This window comes from Notamacropus eugenii, chromosome 2 (assembly GCF_028372415.1).
Source record: "Notamacropus eugenii isolate mMacEug1 chromosome 2, mMacEug1.pri_v2, whole genome shotgun sequence".
NCBI classification, from domain to species: Eukaryota; Metazoa; Chordata; class Mammalia; order Diprotodontia; family Macropodidae; genus Notamacropus; species Notamacropus eugenii.
This window is the reverse complement of record NC_092873.1, coordinates 157,107,144-157,127,283: the sequence shown is the minus strand read 5'-3', so window position 1 is coordinate 157,127,283 and position 20,140 is coordinate 157,107,144. Positions and strand designations below refer to the sequence as shown.

Here is a 20,140-nt window from a genome sequence, read left to right as displayed (position 1 = left end):
CTTCCCTGGTTTCCTTCAAGACTCATCTCAGATCCCACCTTCTGCAGGACTTTCCTAAACTCTTTGCACCTTCCTCCCCCCCACCTACCCTTCCCTGCTAATGCCTTCCTCTCTGAGGTTACCTTCCATCTACTCTGTATATATCTTGTATCTATATATCTTTTTATGTGTTTTCTCCCCCTATTAAAATGTGAACTGTAGGGGCAATTAAAATTTGAGGGTGGGAACTCCATTTTTGCTTTTCTTTGTATCCCCATTGTTGACAGCCATACCACCATAAACATGTCCAATCTCCTCTTATCTCTGGAATCTAAGCAAGGTTGGGCCCGGTTAGTACTTGGATGGGAGACCACCCAGGAATACTGGGTGCTATAGGCTTTGGGGACAGCTGGGTGATGCAGTGGATAGAATGCAGGGCCTGAAGTCAGGAAGACTCATCTTCCTAAGTTCAAATCTGGCCTCAGATACTTACTCCCACCTGTGTGACCCTAGGCAAATCACTTAAACCTATTTTGCCTCAGTTCCTCATCTGTAAAATGAGCTGAAGAAGGAAATGAAAAACTGCTCTCTTTGCTAAGAAAATCCCAAATGGGGTCACAAAGAGTGAGACATGACTAACGGTGTCCTTAGTACTTATTCCAGAGCCTGGCACATAGTTAACCCTTGATAAATTCTTGTGGACTCGACTAACTTATCTCCCACCTGTTAGCCTCCCTCCTCTAAATTACTTTGTCTTTATTTTGTATTTACATATCCCTGCTTATGGTGGTCTCTTCCCCTCCAGTGCAATATAAGCTCCTTATGAGATAGACTGTTTTCATTTTTACATTTGTATCACCAGTGTCTAGAAAATTTTAAGAGGAAATGCTTTTATATACCGTGATTTATTTTGGATTTTTATTGGCACATTTTGGATTTAATAAATGCTTCTTGAATTGAATTGAAAGTAACCTTCAGAAACTCCATAAAATCCTTACCTACCCTCTTAAAGTAGGCCTATACCAAACTTAATGACATATCTTTATTGAACTCTTTCCAACAGATATCAGACAATGATGTTCTATTTATGATAAACTTCTAGTGAAATTACATTGAAATTACATTTCCACAGGTATGTCTTACGGACAAAGCAACAGTGACCTGGAAGCACTGCATCAGGCCTATCATCATATTGATCAGTCTTTGGGAGACACAGATGAACCCAAAATTGAGAGTAGCAAGAGCTTAGTGCAGGATATTCTTCAGGAAACGGATGAGTGCTCAAAACACATCTCTACTCCTGAATCTGGTAAAATGCCAATAACAGTGTAGCACGATCATTGCTTTATTTGCTCTTTAGGATATAGAAATACAGTTTTAAGCAGAGAGAGCTCTTTGTTATTTTGGATGAAGTTTAATGTAATTTACATGTAATTTACTGTATTAATAGTAACACGTGTCTTTTATTGTGTCTTTCTGTATATTTAAAGGATTAACTTAAAACCAGTACTTGACATCATAGGCTTAGCTAAAGTTACAGCCATCAGTAGGTTAAAATTTCAATTTCCCAAAACACATCTTGAACAATAAGAAAATTTAAATGTTTAAAACATTTTATTGATTCAATGAAATTACATCTTTCATGTACTCAGCCTATGAGAGAGAGCAGCTTGATGGCACAGTGGATAGAGCACTGGGCCTGGGGTCAGGAAGAGTCATCTTCCTAAGATCAAGTCTGGCCTGAGACACTTACCACTACCTGGGTGACCCTGGGCAAGTCACTTAACCCTGTTTTGCCTCAGTTCCTCATCTGTAAAATGATCTGGAGAAAGAAATGAAAAACCACTCTGCTAAGAAAACCCCAAATAAGGGTCACAGAGAATCAGACATGATTGAAAAACCACTTACCAGCACCTATAGAGGGTTAGTATATAGTATATATTTGGATCAATATGCAGAATTGGCTTGCATTTACAGTCAAAGGAAGCCCTGCTTTATGTTGTAGAAAGACATCCTTCTCTGTAGTTGAAGGATATTGTTTATATTATGCTGACAAACCATTTGAAGAAAATGTAATTTTGATCCTCATTTTCTCTTAGAAGTGATTTTTATTTTTTAGCAATTCATATAATTCTTTTATTCTTCTAGATCTGCATACTGTAGAGGAGTTGATGAAGCCTATTAGAATGGATTCATTACTTGGCAACCATTTTGGTGGACAGCCTGTCAGGTAGCTGTTTCTTTATAAATGTTCTATTTTTTAAATAGGGGCGATGGACAATTTAAAGCAATTTACCTTGACCCAAAAATATTTCCATTTACTTACTATACTAGTATTATCAAGTTCAGAATCAGTTAGATTTTTTATGTGCTTTGATTTCCTGGGATCGATCCTCACTGGATAAGCATCAAAATTTTTGATAATTAGAAATTTTGCTTAGTTATTAATTGCCTAAACCAAGTCAAGAATAAGCATTGGTATGTTTAGTTGGGATACCCGTAAGAGATCTGATTTATGACCGAATTTCTGAATATTTTCTAAATGTTGCTTTCCCTATATTTTATATTTTGATTACTCACTTCAATGTCATATTGGATTAAAGCTTTTGAAAATATAGAAATAATTATGGTTCAGAACCATAGTAAGTTTTTTAAGAGTAGAATACTGTCATATACTGTGATAAATTTAATTTTTTTATAACTGCTATCAGTTTGATCAGTCAGTCAACAAATGTTTATTAAATTTCTACTGCATGCCCTATATGGCTGGACAAAGGAAAAAACAATACCTATTCATGAGGAGTTTTCATTGTAATGGAAAAGACAAGTGCATATAAAAATATATGGAGCATGGTATTAATAAATATACATACAAATATAAAAATATATAGCATAAAGTTAAGAAATACGAACAAACACACAAAGTAGTTTATTGCAACATAGTTTGAGAGGAAGGGTGCGAGCAGCTGAGGAGAAGGCTTCATGCCACAAACGGTGACTTGATTGCATCTTAATTGAAGAGAGGAGGGACTGTTTGAGGGACAAATACAAAGGGAGCACATTCCATGCTTGGGGAAATGACCAGTGCAAAGACAGAAATATAAAATGTAGAGTGTTAAGAGTAAGGAACAAAGAGAGGGCCATTTTATCTGAGCTTCATTATGTAAGAGTGAAGTAATGTCCAATGAGGCTAGAAAAGTAGGTTGGGGACAGATTGTTTAGGGCTTTAAAAACTAAACTGTGGAACTTTTAGAGGTAAAAGGAAGCCACTGAAGTTGGTTAAGTAGGGGAGTGAGTGACATGATCAGTTGTACACTTGAAGCCAGTTTGGCGGCATAGTATAGAATGGGTTGGAGTGGTGAGTGACTTGAGACATGAAGACCAATAAGAAGTTGCAATAATCTAGTGAAGAGGTCATGAAGGTCTAAACTAAAGTATTAGTTGTGTTGAGTGTAAAGAAAGGGACAAATGCAAGAGATGTTGTAAAGGTAAGAAGGGCAGGATTTAATGCCTAACTGATTACGTGGGATAAGGGGTCAAGCATGATGTTGAGATTACGAACAATGGACTAGAAAGGTGACAACACCTTTAACAGAAATAAGAAGTTTTGAAGAGGAGGGACGTATTAATGGGAAAGAGAGAGTTCAGTTTTAGACACATTGAGCTTGTTATCTCCGTGACATCCAGCTTGAAATGGCTAATCAGCACTTAGTGATACACAATGAAGCTTAGGGCAGAGACTGGGGTTACATATTTACATATGTACATGTGGGAGTCATCTACTTAGAGATGAGAGTTAAACCAATGAGAGAGAGAAGAATATAGAGAAGAGAAGAGGAACCAGGACAGGACATTATAGAATATTCAGTTAGGGACCATGATATGAGTAATAATGAGTTAGTAAAAGAGACTGAGGAGTGAGTAGACAGATAGTGAATGAGGAGAAAGTAATATCAAATAAAAAAAAATCATAATTTCTTGCTTTATTTGATAAAATTATCTACTTGAATCGTGTTAATTTTGAAAGAAAGAAACTGAATACTATGGATGCAGGATATCTATATGTTTTCTTACATAAAAATAATATAAATCTTTTCAGCTTTGGTCGTTGTTAAAAAAGATGCATCCATGTAAAAATATTTCTTTATACTATAATGCCTGAAACATAACTGGTGGGCTGAAAAATGTTTGTTGAATGAAAGAATAAAAAGAGTGAATGAATAAAAACAATTACGTGATAGTATCTAAGTGCCTACATTAAAAGAAATATTTAGAAGTAAAAAAGTTAAAAGACTTCAGTTGATAAATCTTAGAAGGGTCAATAAAAATAACATTTTCTGCCTTCTCTGCATTTTTTTATAGCACAAAAAAATCAATTGATAGTAAGACAGCCGAATTTGTTAGTCCGCTACCTCTTAAGAAACAGCCTCCTGTAATGTCTCAGGAGCAGCAGCAGCATTTGGATCAGTTTTTTGAAAAAAATGAGAAGAATCTTTTTTTGCAGAAGACTACAAACAAAATTACTGAAAGTAGTTTGCCAAGAGTGACTCCTCCTGAAGAGCATCTAGATAAAAAGCAACTTGATCTTTTAAGAAAAAAACTATCCCAAGATTCTTCACCCTTACTTCATGATAATAAAATTAATCAAGTAAGTAGTATTTCAGATCATCAGAATTTTTAGTTAGATAAATTATAAATGTTATGAGGAATGCGTGTTAGCAATTAATTACAATGTATGTTGTCCGGGAAAGAACACTGACTGTGGAAACAGAAAGGCTGGATTTGCATCCCAGACGTACTTGTGATGACCTGTGCGATCTGTGTGATGTTGGACAAGCCATATAACACCTCTAGTTTTAATCTAGTTCCCTCCTCTGTGTGAATATGTCCCTTCTAATCACTAGTATGGGCATGACTATACCACTGCTTACTGTGTGCCAAAAATGTACTGTTTACTTGAGAAATTTGGACGTAGCATTTGACTAGTAAACAAAAGTAGATTTAATAGTCATTCTCACTCTATATTTGTAACACCACAATGCTATTTTTGCTCATATTTGCATCTTTTCTGCTGTGGGCACCCATTTAGATTTTATGAAGTATAAGAAATTATGTTCCTCTTGTGGCTTATTCACTCATGTTAAGGTTTGCAGAAATATGTGAAAAGGGCATTTCATAGGCATGTCCATGAGTAGGCTGAACAAGGGGAGGGAGAAAAGGTGTTTAGTTGGGTTAAAGATAAGTCTGTCCCAGTTTTACACACTATTCATGTTGTTTGGTCAGTGAAGGTGGTGTTTTTTAGGAAAGACTTTAAGCTGCTCACTTTGTAAATATAGGTAAAAATGTTAAGGATTCAGGTAGGGTACGTGGAGAGCCCTTTGTTGTCCTTCCCAGGTAGTGTTCTCTTTAAAATGAATCTTTTAATGAACATTGTGACTTAGCCATGTTTTTATTTCACTTACTCCCATAGTTAAATTCCAAATGCTTAAGTCATATGTGCTCCTCTCAAATCCTTATTCTTTACAGGCCATCAGACCTCAGTTCCCTCAGCTGAGCTCCGGAGAGGATGCTGTCAGTCCTCTTACCAATAAACAGGCAACATCCAAGAAGACAAGAAGTACACCTCCTTTACTTAAGAAAAAATCGCAGAGTGGACCCTATGCATCTGTGAGAAGCTCGGGATATGGAAAATCATATTCACCGTTAAAAGGTTTTTCTACTGTTGAAAAGAAAACACCAAAGGACGTTCTGAAAAAGGAAAACTTAAAATCCAAATCCCCTCCATATAAAATCAGGCAAAAAGGTAATTGGTTATGTACTTCAATCATTTATACTTTCAAACTTCTGTCACATCTCAAAGTACAAAAAAAAACCCACCTTTTCAGTTTAGTTCATATTTCTTGTAATTGTGTATGAAATTAAATCAACCATTGAGCATTTATTAAATGTCTGTTTGTGTGAAACACCATCCAAGGCACTACAGTTCTAAGTTTATTATTATTATCATTATTACCACAGACTGCAGTTTATTCCACAAGACTTGGGCTTCACTTCATTTGCACTGATCCATATTTTCCAGCATGTTTTTCATTGTACTGTGCTACTAAGATAAAAAGGAAACAGTCCTTGTCCGCAGTGAGCTTACATTTGTATCAGGCAAGGCAATATATACATAAATAAACACGTAATGAAATACAAGGTAGTTTTGGAAGGAGGAGCCAATGGAAATTTTGGATCAGGAAGGCTTCATGCAGAAGGGAGAGCTTGAGCTGAGTCTTGAAAGTTGTAAGAATTCCAAGAGCAAGCGGAGAGGAGAATGTGCAAGGCTGAAGATGAGATGCCGCCTTTGTCTTGTGAGGGAAAGCACAAAGGGTAGTTTGTCTGGGATCACGGAGTGCGAAAAGGGGAACGATGTCTAATGAAACTGGAAAGGTTGTTTGAAATCATGTAATAAAGGGCTTTGAAAGCTTCCCCCAAGAGTTTATGTTTTATGCTAGAGACAGTATGGAGCCACCGGACTTTAGAGTCCCAGAATAACACAGTCAGAGCTGTACTTTACAGAAATCCTTTGGTAGTTCTGTATAGATATTTGGTGGAGGGGAGATAATTAAGACAGGGAGACCAATTATAGGAAACCATTGCAGTAGTCTATATGGGAGGTGATAATGGAGAAAGAGGAGTCAGGTAAGAGATATATCTCATCTTCCTGAGTTCAAATTCAGCTTCAGGTACTTACTGGCTGTGTGACTCTGGGCAAGGCACTTAACCTCTGTTTGCCTCACTTTCCTTCTCTGTAAAATGGGGATAGTAACAGCTCTTACTCGCCCCTCCCCCCCCAAGCTTATACAGATCAAATAAGATAATATTTGTAAAGTGCCTTGCTCAGTGCCTGGCCCATAGTAGCCACTTAACAAATGCTTATTCCCTTCTGTTGCTTACCAATTTTTTTCTTGAAGAAAATATTCATACCATAAAGGCATGAGGCTGCAGTTTATTCTACATGACTTGGCTTCTCTCACTTCATTTACATTGATCCATGTTTTCCAACGTTTTTCATTGTTCTCATCTGTTCCTGTCTTTGCATTGAAATCCCAGAGTGTCATAACATTTGGAAGTCTTGTCGAAGTCCTCATGGAATTTCTTTACTTTTTCATCTTTTTCAAGAGAGGCTGGTACAGAAATTGACATTATTTTCATGGTTTTTTTGTTTTTGTTTTTACAAATTCCTAACATGATCACTGCAATGTGAGATAGCCAGATGTCCCATGAGATGATTTTTCTTGTTCCCTTTGTGCGTACTAAAACTAGCTAGGTGAAATTATGAGCCATATTTGCATTTAGTTTATAAGGACATTTAGATTGACGTGATTTAATTCCTCCAATAGCAACAGAAATAATAGTTAACCTTGACGTAGTACTTTAAAGTTGGAAAGCACATTGCATGTTTTCTCATTTAATCCTCACAACAGCCCTGTGTTTTTATCCCCATTTTTACACATGAGGAAACTGAAGCATAGAGAGATAAAGTGACTTAACTCAAGTTATACAGTTAGTAAAGTAGGTAGAATTTGAACTCAGGTCTTCCTGAATTGCTCTATCCACTGCACCATTTAGCTGACTAGTAAGTCTACTTCTTAATCATTGGACAAAGACCTTGTATTTACACAATGATCAAGTTAAAGTGTATAGACAGTCTAAAACTTATGTGATTCCAGGTACTCTGCTCTCTTGTCTACTGTTCTCCCACTATCAGTAGAAAAAGGGGAACTGCACAATACTGAGGGTAATTTTGTATTTTTCTTTGTTTCATTGGTTGCCATAAGCAAAGAGTTTATCACCCAGCGGCCACCCTACAGGCAGTGAGCTTCTTGTACGTTAGAAAAGATGGTACCACAAAAGTAGCCTCAGTCTACTTTTGGAACAGTACCTGACACCTTTCCAGCAAGCGTGAGCTTTGCTGGCACAAAATTTGTGAACCACGGTCACCTCCACCATGATGAGTCACTGGAGTAAGAACTGATAGAGATCTGTGTGTATATTAGTTGTTTAACCTGTCCTCACTTTCACAATCTACTTGGATATCTTTTTGTTTGTTTTTAATGTTAAAGTGAAAATCATATCTCTGGAAGCCAATTATTTCAAGAATTAGTTCATCTGTTGAGAGAATTAGAATTTGTTGAAACATCAGAGATTTTGAAATAAGGATCTCCCCCCAAAAAAGGTTAAGTACACATGACATCAGTGATTAAAACATTTAACCTGTGTCACCAGGTTCAACCTGTATCAAAGCCTTATTAATTCACAGTGAGAAGATATTTTTATCCCTGGTTCCTTATATTTGGTAACAGTGAGACTGAAGTGGTTTTTTTTTCTTTTGCAAAATTTAGGAAATTTATTTGCAACAAAACTAGTAAGATCTGGGGCTGCAGGTGTACAAGTGACCAAAACTGAAAGCTGCCTAGCCACTCCTAATAAATCACTTGCTAATGACCATCATCGTCAAGTTCCTCCAGAAGTAGACTCCCAAGTACTGTCTCATAATGTAAGTATTGACGCTTCTACGTTCTTAAAAAGCTATTAAAATAGAACAAATATAGAATATAGAAAAATAAAATAGAATAAATGCCAAGAGTGACCAATTACTATTTAGCATTTGTTTTAAAGTGAAAAATTATTGTGTTGTTTTACGCTCATTATTTGTATTCAAATGTAAATTTGTATTCAGATGTGAATCTACCATAATAAAATTATTTTTTTTCTAAGAAGGATTCCATCTTATGCCCTGTGGAAAACCAAGAGAAAGAATTGTATTGGCTAAAAAGGGTTCAAGAGGCAGAAGAAAAATGGAGTGGAGCTCAAGCCATAATTGAACAGATTAAAGCTACCTTCTCAGAAAAAGAGAAAGAACTTGAAAATAAGATGGAAGAAATAAAGAAACAACAAGAAAAAGAACTTTTTAGAGTAAATCAAGATAATTACATACTTCAAGCCAAGGTATTCTGCTATTGGTCTATTTTTTCCCTGTCAGTTACCCTGTAATCCCTTCGTGCCTATCCTTGTCCTTTTCTGATTAGTATTGCTTGATATAGTAACTTTTCCACATAAAACTTGGACGCATAATCCTAAGAAACTTCCCCTTGTTAGAGAGTCCAAACTGGATCAACTTTGATGATATCTGCTTGTTGGTAGTAGGATTAACCCTCATTAACTAGAAAACATTATTTCTGTCTACTTTATGGCTTGTTCTCAAGTCTAACAAATCAGTCTGATTAATTTTGTTATTTTGTAATTCAGTGGAATTGGTTTCCACATGAGGTAGGGAACCCAAGGTACCTTAAGGCCAAAAATCAGTTAATTATTTAGTCAAAACCTTTCATTAATGAATTTACGTAGAAGGGACTCTTCATTCAGGCCAATGATAGTGCATTTTAATTTGGATTGCCAGAGTAATCCCTTATAATTGGAGTGGGATTAGGGAAGGTTTAATGGGAATCCTTTATACAATCTGAATAGCGTACAGCTAACTAATTTTCTCCTATCTCCTATAAAATCAGAACATTTTTCTGTACTCATTTTCATTTTAAAACCTTGTATAGAAAATACAAAAGTTATTGAAGGAACTGCTGTGAATCTAATGCTGGATAAATGTTTAACATAATGATATATCATGCATAGATATACACACACATGTGTATAGATACACACATACATGTATATATGTGGGTATATTTCTGCTTCCTAATTACATAAGCTGTGATCAGTTTGGCATATAGTGTTTCATGCAGGTAGGTAACATAGTAGAAAAGCTACTAGACTTACAATCAGGAAGACTTATGCTAAAATCTAGCCTCAGGAATTTACTAGCATTGTAGCAATAGGTGAGTCACTTAAACGCTATACCTTAGTCTGCTCTTTAATCTTTAAATGAGAGAAATATTAGCACCTACATTGCAGAGTTGTTGAGATAACACACATAAGGCACTTTGCAATCCTTAAAGTGCTCTGTAAATGCGAGCTGCCTTCTATACCCCTAACAAAACTGAATATTAGAAGCACCAGAAATGGTTTGATATAACATTGTCTTATCAATAACATAGTTTCATGACCTGGACTCGAAGTATTGTCTTGTTAAGTCAGAACTTTGCTTTTTATTATTGTTCAGTTGTATCCAATTCTTCTAAGCCCATTTGGTGTTCTCTTGGCCAAGACACTAAAGTGATTTATCATTTCCCTTCTCCAGTTTATTTTACAGGTGAGGAAATTGAGGCAGAGTTAAGTGACTTGCACAGTCACATGCCTAGTAAGGTCTTGAGCCCAGGATTTGAACTCAGAGGTCTCTCTGACTCCCAGCTCAGTGCTCATCCACTCTGCCACCTAGCTGCTTTTTGCCAGACATCATTGCAAAGCTTTCGAAACAAATATAGCTGAGTGTCTTAAATATAGTGGATGTTTATTAATACATATTTATTAATTTAATCAGTGAGTAAATGTACTCTTCAAAAAGGTCATACAAGTTAGGAGAAAATTGAGTTAGAGCTTCGACATAAGAACATATGTAACATTTTAGAGTTAGTTTCACAAAGTAACATAAGGCCAATGTATTATTGCTTTAATTATGGCAAAATCCTAATGTGATAATACAAATAATGTAAAGGCCAGTGCATGATGATTGTACTTTTTCTCCATTTCTCTTCTCCCCTTCAGTCATCTCCCCCAAATATGACAAGTTTTGTCCTTTTTTTTCAAAGTTGAATAGCTTTGAAGAGACAAACAAAAAGCTAAAATGGTTTAACATTGGAGAAACAGCTGGTCCTATCTCTGAAGAAAGCCTAAAGCAGATCCAAAAAGAAATCCAAGAACAGGAGACCCTTCTTCAAGGATATCAGCAAGTATGACATTTCTTATGTGGTGGATTTCTCTTCTCATCTTTTGTTAAAATGAGGTTACTTTGCAGAAGTTTGAATGGCCTCAGTGGCTCCAGTATCAGTTATTTTAAAATACTTTTTAGAAACTGTTGTGAGAAGGAGATATTTTAGCTTTAGAAATTATTTTCAAAAGGATAGTGTTTAATCTTGAGTTTTTGCTGTGAGACATGATTTTAATCAGTTAACTAAATGATCAGTATATGTTCCAATTATAGGAAAAAGAAATGATTGGATTTTGTGAGAAAATCCTCATGCATCCATCCAGATGGCTGCTTAGGCCTCTGATGAGTGATGTTCTCCCACTTCTAGATGTTTCTTTGCTTTTTTCCCCTCTTGCTTTCTTTTATTCTCCCATTCCTTATCTTTTCTTCTCTTCTTCTCCCTGGCTATGCATGAACCCTGCCAGAGATGCTAAGTCACATGGTAATAACTATACAGTAATACCATTTGTCCCATGGGAAACTATAATCTTCACTGCATACAGGATATGCCCCTGAAGCTAGTAAGTTCTGTTTAGGCACTACCCCATAATTTACCTGCCTGCCCTCAGGTAGACAGTAATACAATCACTGACTCCTTGTTTAAATGCTCTTCTCTAGGCACTTAACACATGATCAGGCCAACTGGACTTATGCTGTATAAAACCATAATTATTAAAATTACATTAGTAATATTAAATTCTAATTACTGCTTATATAGTAACATTAAGAAAAAATACAGTTTGAAGATCGAAGAAATACAATTCTTAGACACTTATGTATTCTATATTTCCTACTTGTAACTTATTAGTCTCACTCAAAGCCTGCTGCCACTTCAGATACCACTTTATCTTCTGGAGCCTTATTTTTATCCTCTTTACATCTGTCACAAATCTTTCCTAGGACTAAAATTCTGAATTTTAGAGCTGGAAGGTCCTTTAAACATCTTCTAGCCTAATTTCCTTGTTTGCAAATTAGAAAACAGTGAGCCAGGGAAGTAATCTTAATTTTTGCCAACGTCACAAAGGTAGTAAGTGAAGGAACCAAGATTTAAACTTGGTTTAAAAAAAACTCTGAATTCTTTATTTTCAGAAGTATTAATCAGATATTGCTACTCAGCCTAATAACCACCTTGCAAGACAATTCCTTGTCTGAGCTCCCAAAAATGGTCCTCCAGCTATGGATTTTCTTTTTTCATGCTTTAAACAGAATATGTGATGGGGAAAAATCATATTTGGGTTTGTCCTGGGTCTCTTATCTTCAGTTTCTGATTATCTCTTCTAGCTGAGAAAGAGGTACAGCTGTTGGTCCCTAGCTCATCTTCCTTTGAAGTTTACAGCAAGTCCAAGAACTCCTTTGCTTTAAATGCTAATAATTTTACTTCTATTACAACTTTCAATTCTGGATTATTTCCAGTTAGCTTTTTACTGTGAACAAATGCTGAATTTTTTTACACCAACTGTTATTAAAGTCTGCTAAATTAAAGTGTGGTGTAATGGAAAAAGCATTAGACTCAAATCTGAAGACTGGGACTCAAGTTGTAGCTGGTCTGTTCATTCTGAGAGATCATTCAAGTCGCTCCATCTCATTGGGCTTTAGTTTCCTCATCCCTAAAATGAAGGAGGATTGTACTAGATGATCATTCTGTGGTGACAGAGACAGCATGGATTAATAGAAAGAATGACTTGAAGTCACAAACTTTGAATTTGAATCCCACTTCAGATGCCTTTGTAACCAACTTAAACCCTCTGAGTCTCCCTGTGAAGTTTTCAGTCATCTTCATGGTGATAATTCTAGGATTACCTTGAAGGGCTGGTGTGTAGATATTGCCTTGTAAAATTCAGAGATATATAAATGTGACTCATCCTCATCTTTTGAACCAGATATACAGATATTCCCTCATAATGGCCTCTAAACACAGAACAACATTGAGAAGCTCCATCCATTATCATTAACCACTTTGTTTCATTTTCTCTCCTATCCTGCACTTACACACAGAATCTCACAAATGGTATATTCAGACATTTTTCATATAACAAACAGGAAAACTGAATAATAAGAAATGGATCATCACCCTAGACACCCTTTAGACAGTTGTAGCATTTCTTTTCAGACTTAGCTGTACTTTTTCTTTAGAGAGAAGTGAATCTCCATTATCTGAGGCAGTAAGATGTAGGAGATAGAGGGCCAGCCTCAGTCAGTGGGACTGAAGTTTAGTTTGACACAAGCTGGCTGTGACAGTCGGTAAGTCATTTAACCTCTTAGTGCCCCAGCTTACTCTCTATATAGTCTAATGTATAAGACTATACATAGCAGAGCAGAGGCTGATTTGCATTCCTCACTAGAGTATTCTCCTATACCAATGAAATCACAGTTCCACTTAAAAAACAAAATTCCAGGTTCCAGAATATTTGAGCCAGAAGGTACTCCAGATACTGAGATTTTAAAATATATGTTTATGTTTATTTTATTCAGAGTGGCACAATAACTATTAATAAAATAGAAAAGACCTTTAAGTTTAAAAAAATGTTTTGCAATTTTATTTGCAGTTGGATTTTAAGCAGCATGTAATTTTCTATCTTTTTGAAAAGGAAAATGAAAGATTATATAAACAAGTAAAAGAACTTCAAATACAAAATAAGAAAAATGAAGAAAGACTATTTAAAGAAAATCAGTGCTTATTGACTGAATTGACTTCCTTAAAGTAAGTATTTATAAATTCTTAAACTTTTATTAGAATTTTACTAGTTAGTTTAAAGCTAAATGAAACTTTGCTAAATATTGATACTTAACTCATTTTGCCTGTAGTATTTTAAAGTTTAGAACTTTATTGTTTTAGTATAGCATATTAATATTTGAGTTTGCACTAATTCTTGAGAAGAAATGTAGTTAATACTGAAATGATTTCTTGATTAACTTCTAAAAATCCTAAATTATCAGTTTATTTAGACTTAATTGCCTTTTTGAAAGGGATAATAACTACAGTAGCATAGTTGATACTAGTGCGTACACTTGGTACAAAATTTCTCCTTATCCGTGACATGTTCTTCCACAAGTACATACAGAGACAGAGGTAAAGTGGTCCCAAGCACATGTAGCAAAGAAAGGTAACTTGACTCCTAAAAGGCTTTCTGCTAGAATACTCAAGATGTTCCCCTTAAGTATAATATAGTTAGTTTTCTTAGAGGCTTTTTGTAGAACCATGAATCAGTCATCTCACCTCTCCTTAGATCCCAAAATAGACATTGCCATGAGCTGTTTCTTCTTGTGTGTGTGTTGGGAGGGTGGGGAGGCAGAGAAGAGGAGGGGGAGGTAAATGGTCGAGGGGAGGGCAAGACCTGAAATTCTGCCCTGAATTTCCCCCCTCAAAATGGATTCCTTCTCATGTGTTTAGCTGGAATACTCTGTCTTTTTATCCCCAGGACTTAGCACGGTGCCTGGCACATGATTGATGCTTAGTAAATGCTGGTTGAATTGAGGAACAGCAGGCGCAGTGCACCTTGGAATGTTCTGGCCCTCAGACTGCCCATTCCAAGGGCAGCGAGGTAGATAGAGCCCTGGGCTTAGAGTAAGGAAGATCCAGATTCCAGTTTGACCTCAGATACTTCCTAGCTGCGTGACCCTGGGCAAGTCGTTTAATTCTCCCTGCCTTGGTTTCCTCAGTTATGAAATGGGGATAATGATAGCATCTCCATGTCAGGGTTCTTGTGAAGATCGAATCAGATAACATTTGTAAAGTGCTTAGTATAGCAGCTCTTTCCTTACTTCCTTTTACTCTTGTGGTCATTATGTAGATTGTTTTCTTGCCAACTTACTAGTTTTACAGATGAGAAAAATGAGACCTCCAGAGGTTACATGACTGGCACAAGGCCAAAGAGGTATTAATTGGCAGAGCCAAATTTCAAGCCCAGATCTTTTGTTTCAAGTCTGTCATTCTGTCCAGTGCAGCTAGGCGGTATAGTGGATAGAACACTAGTGCAGGAGTCAGGAGGACCTGAGTTCAAATCTCACCTTAGACACTTGACACTCACTAGCTGTGTGACTTTGGGCAAGTCACTTAAGCCCAATTGCCTCACCCTGGGTCATCTCCAGTCATCCTGATGAATATCTGGTCACTGGATTCAGATGGCTCTGGAGGAGAAGTGAGGCTGGTGACCTGCACAGCCCTCCCTCACTCAAAACCAAGTCATGTGCAAGTCATGTCATCCTTTCTCTGATGGCATGGTCTTCTTCGGCAATAAAGGACAAACACACACTATCATTCTTGTTTATCTGCTTGCTGGAAACTCTCCAGTTCTGTCTCCCTCATTTTTTTTATAAGTTCCAAAAGTATTACCAAGTTTCAAAACAGACTAATCAAAACAGACTTCCTGTCTGGTATCATTTCACTTCCTCTAGTGGCTTTCAGAGACATCTTAAAATGATCAAAGATTTTTTACACTTAGTCTAATGTCTTGGATAGATGGATGAATTAATAGAAACATGTTCTCATCAAGCTTGGTCTCTTATCACTTAACTTTAAGTAGGAGAAAGAACTCTAATGTATTTACTCAATCTAGCCCCCCCTTCCATATAATCTGCTTCTTATATTTTGAATTCACATTTTGAATGATAATGTCTTTGGGATTATCAGTTTATATCAACTTTAACCTTTTGAGCAAAGGGAAAGAAGCAGAGCCTCTCTATATATGAGCATCCAGAGTACCATCTTCTGTCTAGAAATGAATGCTCATCAAAAATTGTTATTTGTAATTATGCATCCACCTCTACAGCAGCACTGCCTGTCAGCATCAATATCCATGACCAATAAATACATTAGTTTTCCAATATTCACATAATTTTTCCAGCCTATGTCAATTAATATTTTGAAAGGCACTTCGGGGAGTTTACAGGGTAAAGGCTTCTTTCTTTAGACAAAAAAAAAGTCTAGAAACCCCTAGGACCAATATTTCTGGAAGCCTGAAATGTATTGAATTTTCTAGAGGCCTGGTAAGATCAGTATTAAAGTACTTTTCTTTATGCTTCAACAGTCATTCCTCCCTTCAGATATTAGTTGTTCATATCAGCCCTTCAGGAGGTAATGGGGAGATAGGGTAGAGTTTTTAGTCATATTTACTTTTCAAAATACGGAAAGAAAAAAAGAAGGTATGTCATAACAGAACATGTGAGTAAATATGATGTAGCCCTTTAACTCAGTCTCTTTATCAGTTATCCTAAACTGCCCCCAAATTAGAGCAGTCATAGTGTTAGGATCTACTTAATTCTAATGCTTGAGAATAGCCATTCTTTGTATTCTTTTAGATGAATACTATTTCATTTTATCTTTGTGTTTTGTCTTATAAATTTTTAACATTAGCCATCTCATTCTTTTGGAGTAAGTTGTGGTTATAAATTCAAGTTTAAAAACAAAACTAGGGGAATAGAGCATTCTGATAAATTGGGTTTTCCAATTAACTGAGATTTGCCATATAAAATACATGGATTATCAATTTCAAAAGAATCAAAATACAATAACAAGTTTACCATTTAAATGTACTTAACATAATTCAATGTTTCATAATGTACTTTATTATATTACATTTCATGTAATTTATTGGTATATTCATCTCATGAATTCACTCTACAGTAATATAAACATAAATACTAGACTATTTGGAACTGAATCTTTGATGACCCTAGGATGTTGCTTGGGTGTTTCTTTTTAAAAATAAAACCTTGTTAGATTATTTATTATATGTGTCTTATAAAAATGAAATGAAGAATATATTATTTTTAATCATTTCTGGTTTTTAGACTCTAGGATAATATCTTTTCCTTTCATTCCATAAATATGTATGTATGTCTAGATTAGTACCAATGTATGCTTACACTATAACTGAGACAAAGGGGTAGTTAACAATGGAAATCTCATTAAAATAAATTCTACCTACACAGATAATATTTACAATACAGTATATAGAAAAAACTTTCTAGTAATTTTGAAAACTTTTCAGTCAAGACATTCCTTTTAAAAGGTAAAATTGCCTAAATATCTTAACATCAGTTTTATGTCTTACTATCTGTGAAATGAGATTCTTTTGTTGAGTTTTTCACCTTTCATAATTTCTTACTAAATAAAAAACTTTGTCTAAGAATGAAACAATAGTGGTTTTATAAAAAAATATTAAAATTATATATTTTCAAATTAAATTAGAGAACAACTGAATAAAAGTAGTTACCCGTCTCAAGTAGTTCAAGATTCAGAGCCAAACAAAAACCAGAGTTTTACAGAACTGCTAGCAGAACTTCGAACGACACTGGTAAGTAGCATGAGAATTATCTAATTACAAATAGTCAAGACTATATTAAAAATTCATACAAAATCTGCTACTGTTGAAACTAAAGGTTCAAAACCTTTGAGGTTTATATCCTCAATAGCATATAAAGAAAAATAATGAAAAATGGAGGAGACTTAGCATTACTGGATTCACACTGTTATAAAGATGAAAACTATTTGGTACTAGAAGATAGATCAGTAGAATAAGCTAAATTAGCAAGACCCAGAAGCAAACGCAGTAACCCAATGTTCAGTAAACTGAAGAATGTGAATTACTGGGGGAAGGACGTCCCGTTTGACAAGAACTACTGGGAAAACTGGGGAGGAGTTTGGCTAAAAATACCTTTCATTAGCATCTTACATTGCATGTCACAACTAATTTCAAATGGATAAGTGTCCTAAACAAAAGCAGTCACATCATTTAAAAAAATAAAGAGAATAGAAGGGACTACTCAGCTCTGTTTTTAGGGGGAGAATTCATAAGAAAATTGGAGAGAAATGAGACTGTAAAAGACAAAAGAGAACAAGTCAGTTATATAAAATGAAAAGGCTTTTGCTGGAACGCAGCACAGCCCTAGAACAACAAGAAAAACTACTAAGTGGGAAAAAAGTCTGTATCAGATAAAAGACTGATATCTAGAATTAGAAATTAACACAGAAATTTAAGACCAAGAGCCATAAGTAATCATATGAACAGTTTAAAATGGTAAGTGTAAATGATCAGCAACTGTATGAAAAATGCTTCATATCACTGATAATATAATCAAGAGTAAGACGATTTTGAGGTTTTGCTTCATACTCATCAGTTTGTCAAGGATAATATAAAAGACAAATAGTCAATATCAGAGTGACTTTATGAAGATAAGCATATTAAATCCACTATTTGTAGATTTGAATTGGGTCAACTCTTCTGAAAAATTTTTGGAATTCTTCAAGAAAAGTCACTTGTCTGTTAGACATTTGATCTAGTAATCTCACTATTGCTCATATAACCCCAAAGAGTTCAAAATCAGAAAGAAAGGTCTCATGCATGTGAAAATATTCATAGGAGAACTTGTCTGTATTCCAAAATAGGCTTCCATCAATTGGGGAAGGACTAAACAAATTGTGACTCTTAGATGTTATGGAATATTATATAGCAAGTAGTAATGGCTATGAAGAACTAATAGAAATATAGGAAGACTCATGCACTGATGCAGAGCAAAGACAGAACTAGGAGTACAGTATGCACAGTGATTACAGGAATGTAGATGAAAACAACAAAAAAAACAGCAAAACTCAGATTCATTGCAATAACCAGTCTTCATCTCAGAAAACAGGAAACAAAGCACACTTTTAGCCTCTCAGTAGAGAAGTGTGGAATGCTGCAAACATTGTCAGACAATATTGCTTTGCTGGGTGGATTTTGCTTAGTTTTTCTTTCTTACAAGGAAGAGTTGTTGGCAGGGAAGGTGGGGGGGAGAGAGAGATAAGAATGCATTGGGAAATGATAATGGTGTAAAAAACAAATCCATCAACAAAAATTGTTGAAATAAAATGTTTACAATGTATACAAAGTAGTTCATAGTCATGAAATGTATAATTACCATTTTGAATTCATGGCATGTGAAGAATCAATGACAGAAAGTTTTGATGCTAGTTTGAGGCAACAGGACTAATACTTTATATACAAACATATCAGATTTTTTCTATATGTAGAAGTTATATTTTGGTAAATAAGGTTTAACAGTGCATGTTTATCTCAATTTAAGGAAATCTAATCTCTGGCAATCGAGATTTTACCACACAAAAAAAGTAAGTTATGCAGTGATCTTGCTTTGCAAAAGGACTCACCATGAAGTTTATTAAAACAATCTTACCTAGCATGTTTTTATGGTTGTAAGTTAAATAAAACTTACAAAAATGTGGATTTATGTGTAACTTTTTAGGAATATTCATATTATCAATAAACTATTTGAAATCCTTAAATCATCTCTACAAATGTTAGCTATTGTTATTGTTACATAAAGCAAAGCTCTGTTGTATCTTGCTTTATGTGTGAGTGCTTCCATATGAATGCTGTGAGTTTTTTTTCTTTAATGTCCAGATCTGTAATTTCATTGGAAGAAGCAACAGCAAAGCAAATATCTTCTCCCTGTACAACTCAGTCATAGTTTCACAGAAAGTTAGGTGGGGGCTGCTGGTGGAGTGTAAGTGAACTGCTTTGTCAAGCAGCAAGTCTGTATTGGAGACAAGACTTGAACCAAGATCTGATTCTGATGCCAGCTCTCTCTAAGCCACATTAATAAACTTCTAGAATTCCTGTATAGGGAGATAGAGATTTTTCATTTCATATATGGATAAAGTAGGGCTAGAAAAAAGACAACAGAAAAAAACCCTATTTGATAGAGATTGTGCTGTTGTCTTCCTCACAAATAAATCCTGACATTTAGAGAGGAATTTAACAGAAATGACTTTTATCTCCAAGAACAGTATAACACCTACAGCAGAGGTTCAGCAAGGCTATAGACTCCAGTTCTGATTTTTGATATATCACTGTGGGAAAAGAGATAGTACTGAGGTGTAGTACTCCAACTTTGAAATAGAACAAGGAATGTCTTTACCAACCCCCAGTTCTTATGGTGTTTATGCTTCTTCCTTTCTTCATAGACAGTGAAGAGGGGCCGTGACAGCAGCAGGCAGTTGTCCTGCCATTCATTACTGACACTTATCTAGACCTTCTTTCTAAGAAACTGATTAGAGATTCAGGGTAACCATTACCAAGTGATATCATTGATTCTACACTTAAACTACTACTGAATAAAGGTTTGTAAGAAATATATGTTTCTTGCTCTCCTCTTATACATAGTAGTCTCCCAGAGGGAGAGGGCCCACATTCAGAAGTTTATACAATACCGATTCTGGTCCAGTTAAAACAAAGATCAGGGGATTATTGGATTGAG

General features: G+C 35.5%; 1 protein-coding gene across 3 annotated transcripts in view; it reads left to right on the top strand.

Moving 5' to 3' along the window:
• The window catches only part of CEP162 (centrosomal protein 162), a 116,608-nt gene that overhangs the window by 58,897 nt on the left and 37,571 nt on the right, over nt 1-20,140 (top strand). For 2 of the 3 annotated variants that reach the window (XM_072642727.1, XM_072642730.1), the window contains 9 exons: nt 1,112-1,288; nt 2,128-2,209; nt 4,342-4,627; nt 5,506-5,782; nt 8,367-8,521; nt 8,743-8,973; nt 10,728-10,868; nt 13,474-13,586; nt 17,076-17,181. In XM_072642727.1, the coding sequence (XP_072498828.1) occupies nt 1,112-1,288; nt 2,128-2,209; nt 4,342-4,627; nt 5,506-5,782; nt 8,367-8,521; nt 8,743-8,973; nt 10,728-10,868; nt 13,474-13,586; nt 17,076-17,181 (1,568 nt within the window). The remainder of the gene's footprint in view (nt 1-1,111; nt 1,289-2,127; nt 2,210-4,341; nt 4,628-5,505; nt 5,783-8,366; nt 8,522-8,742; nt 8,974-10,727; nt 10,869-13,473; nt 13,587-17,075; nt 17,182-20,140) is intronic. The other variant, XM_072642728.1, reaches the window with a different exon arrangement.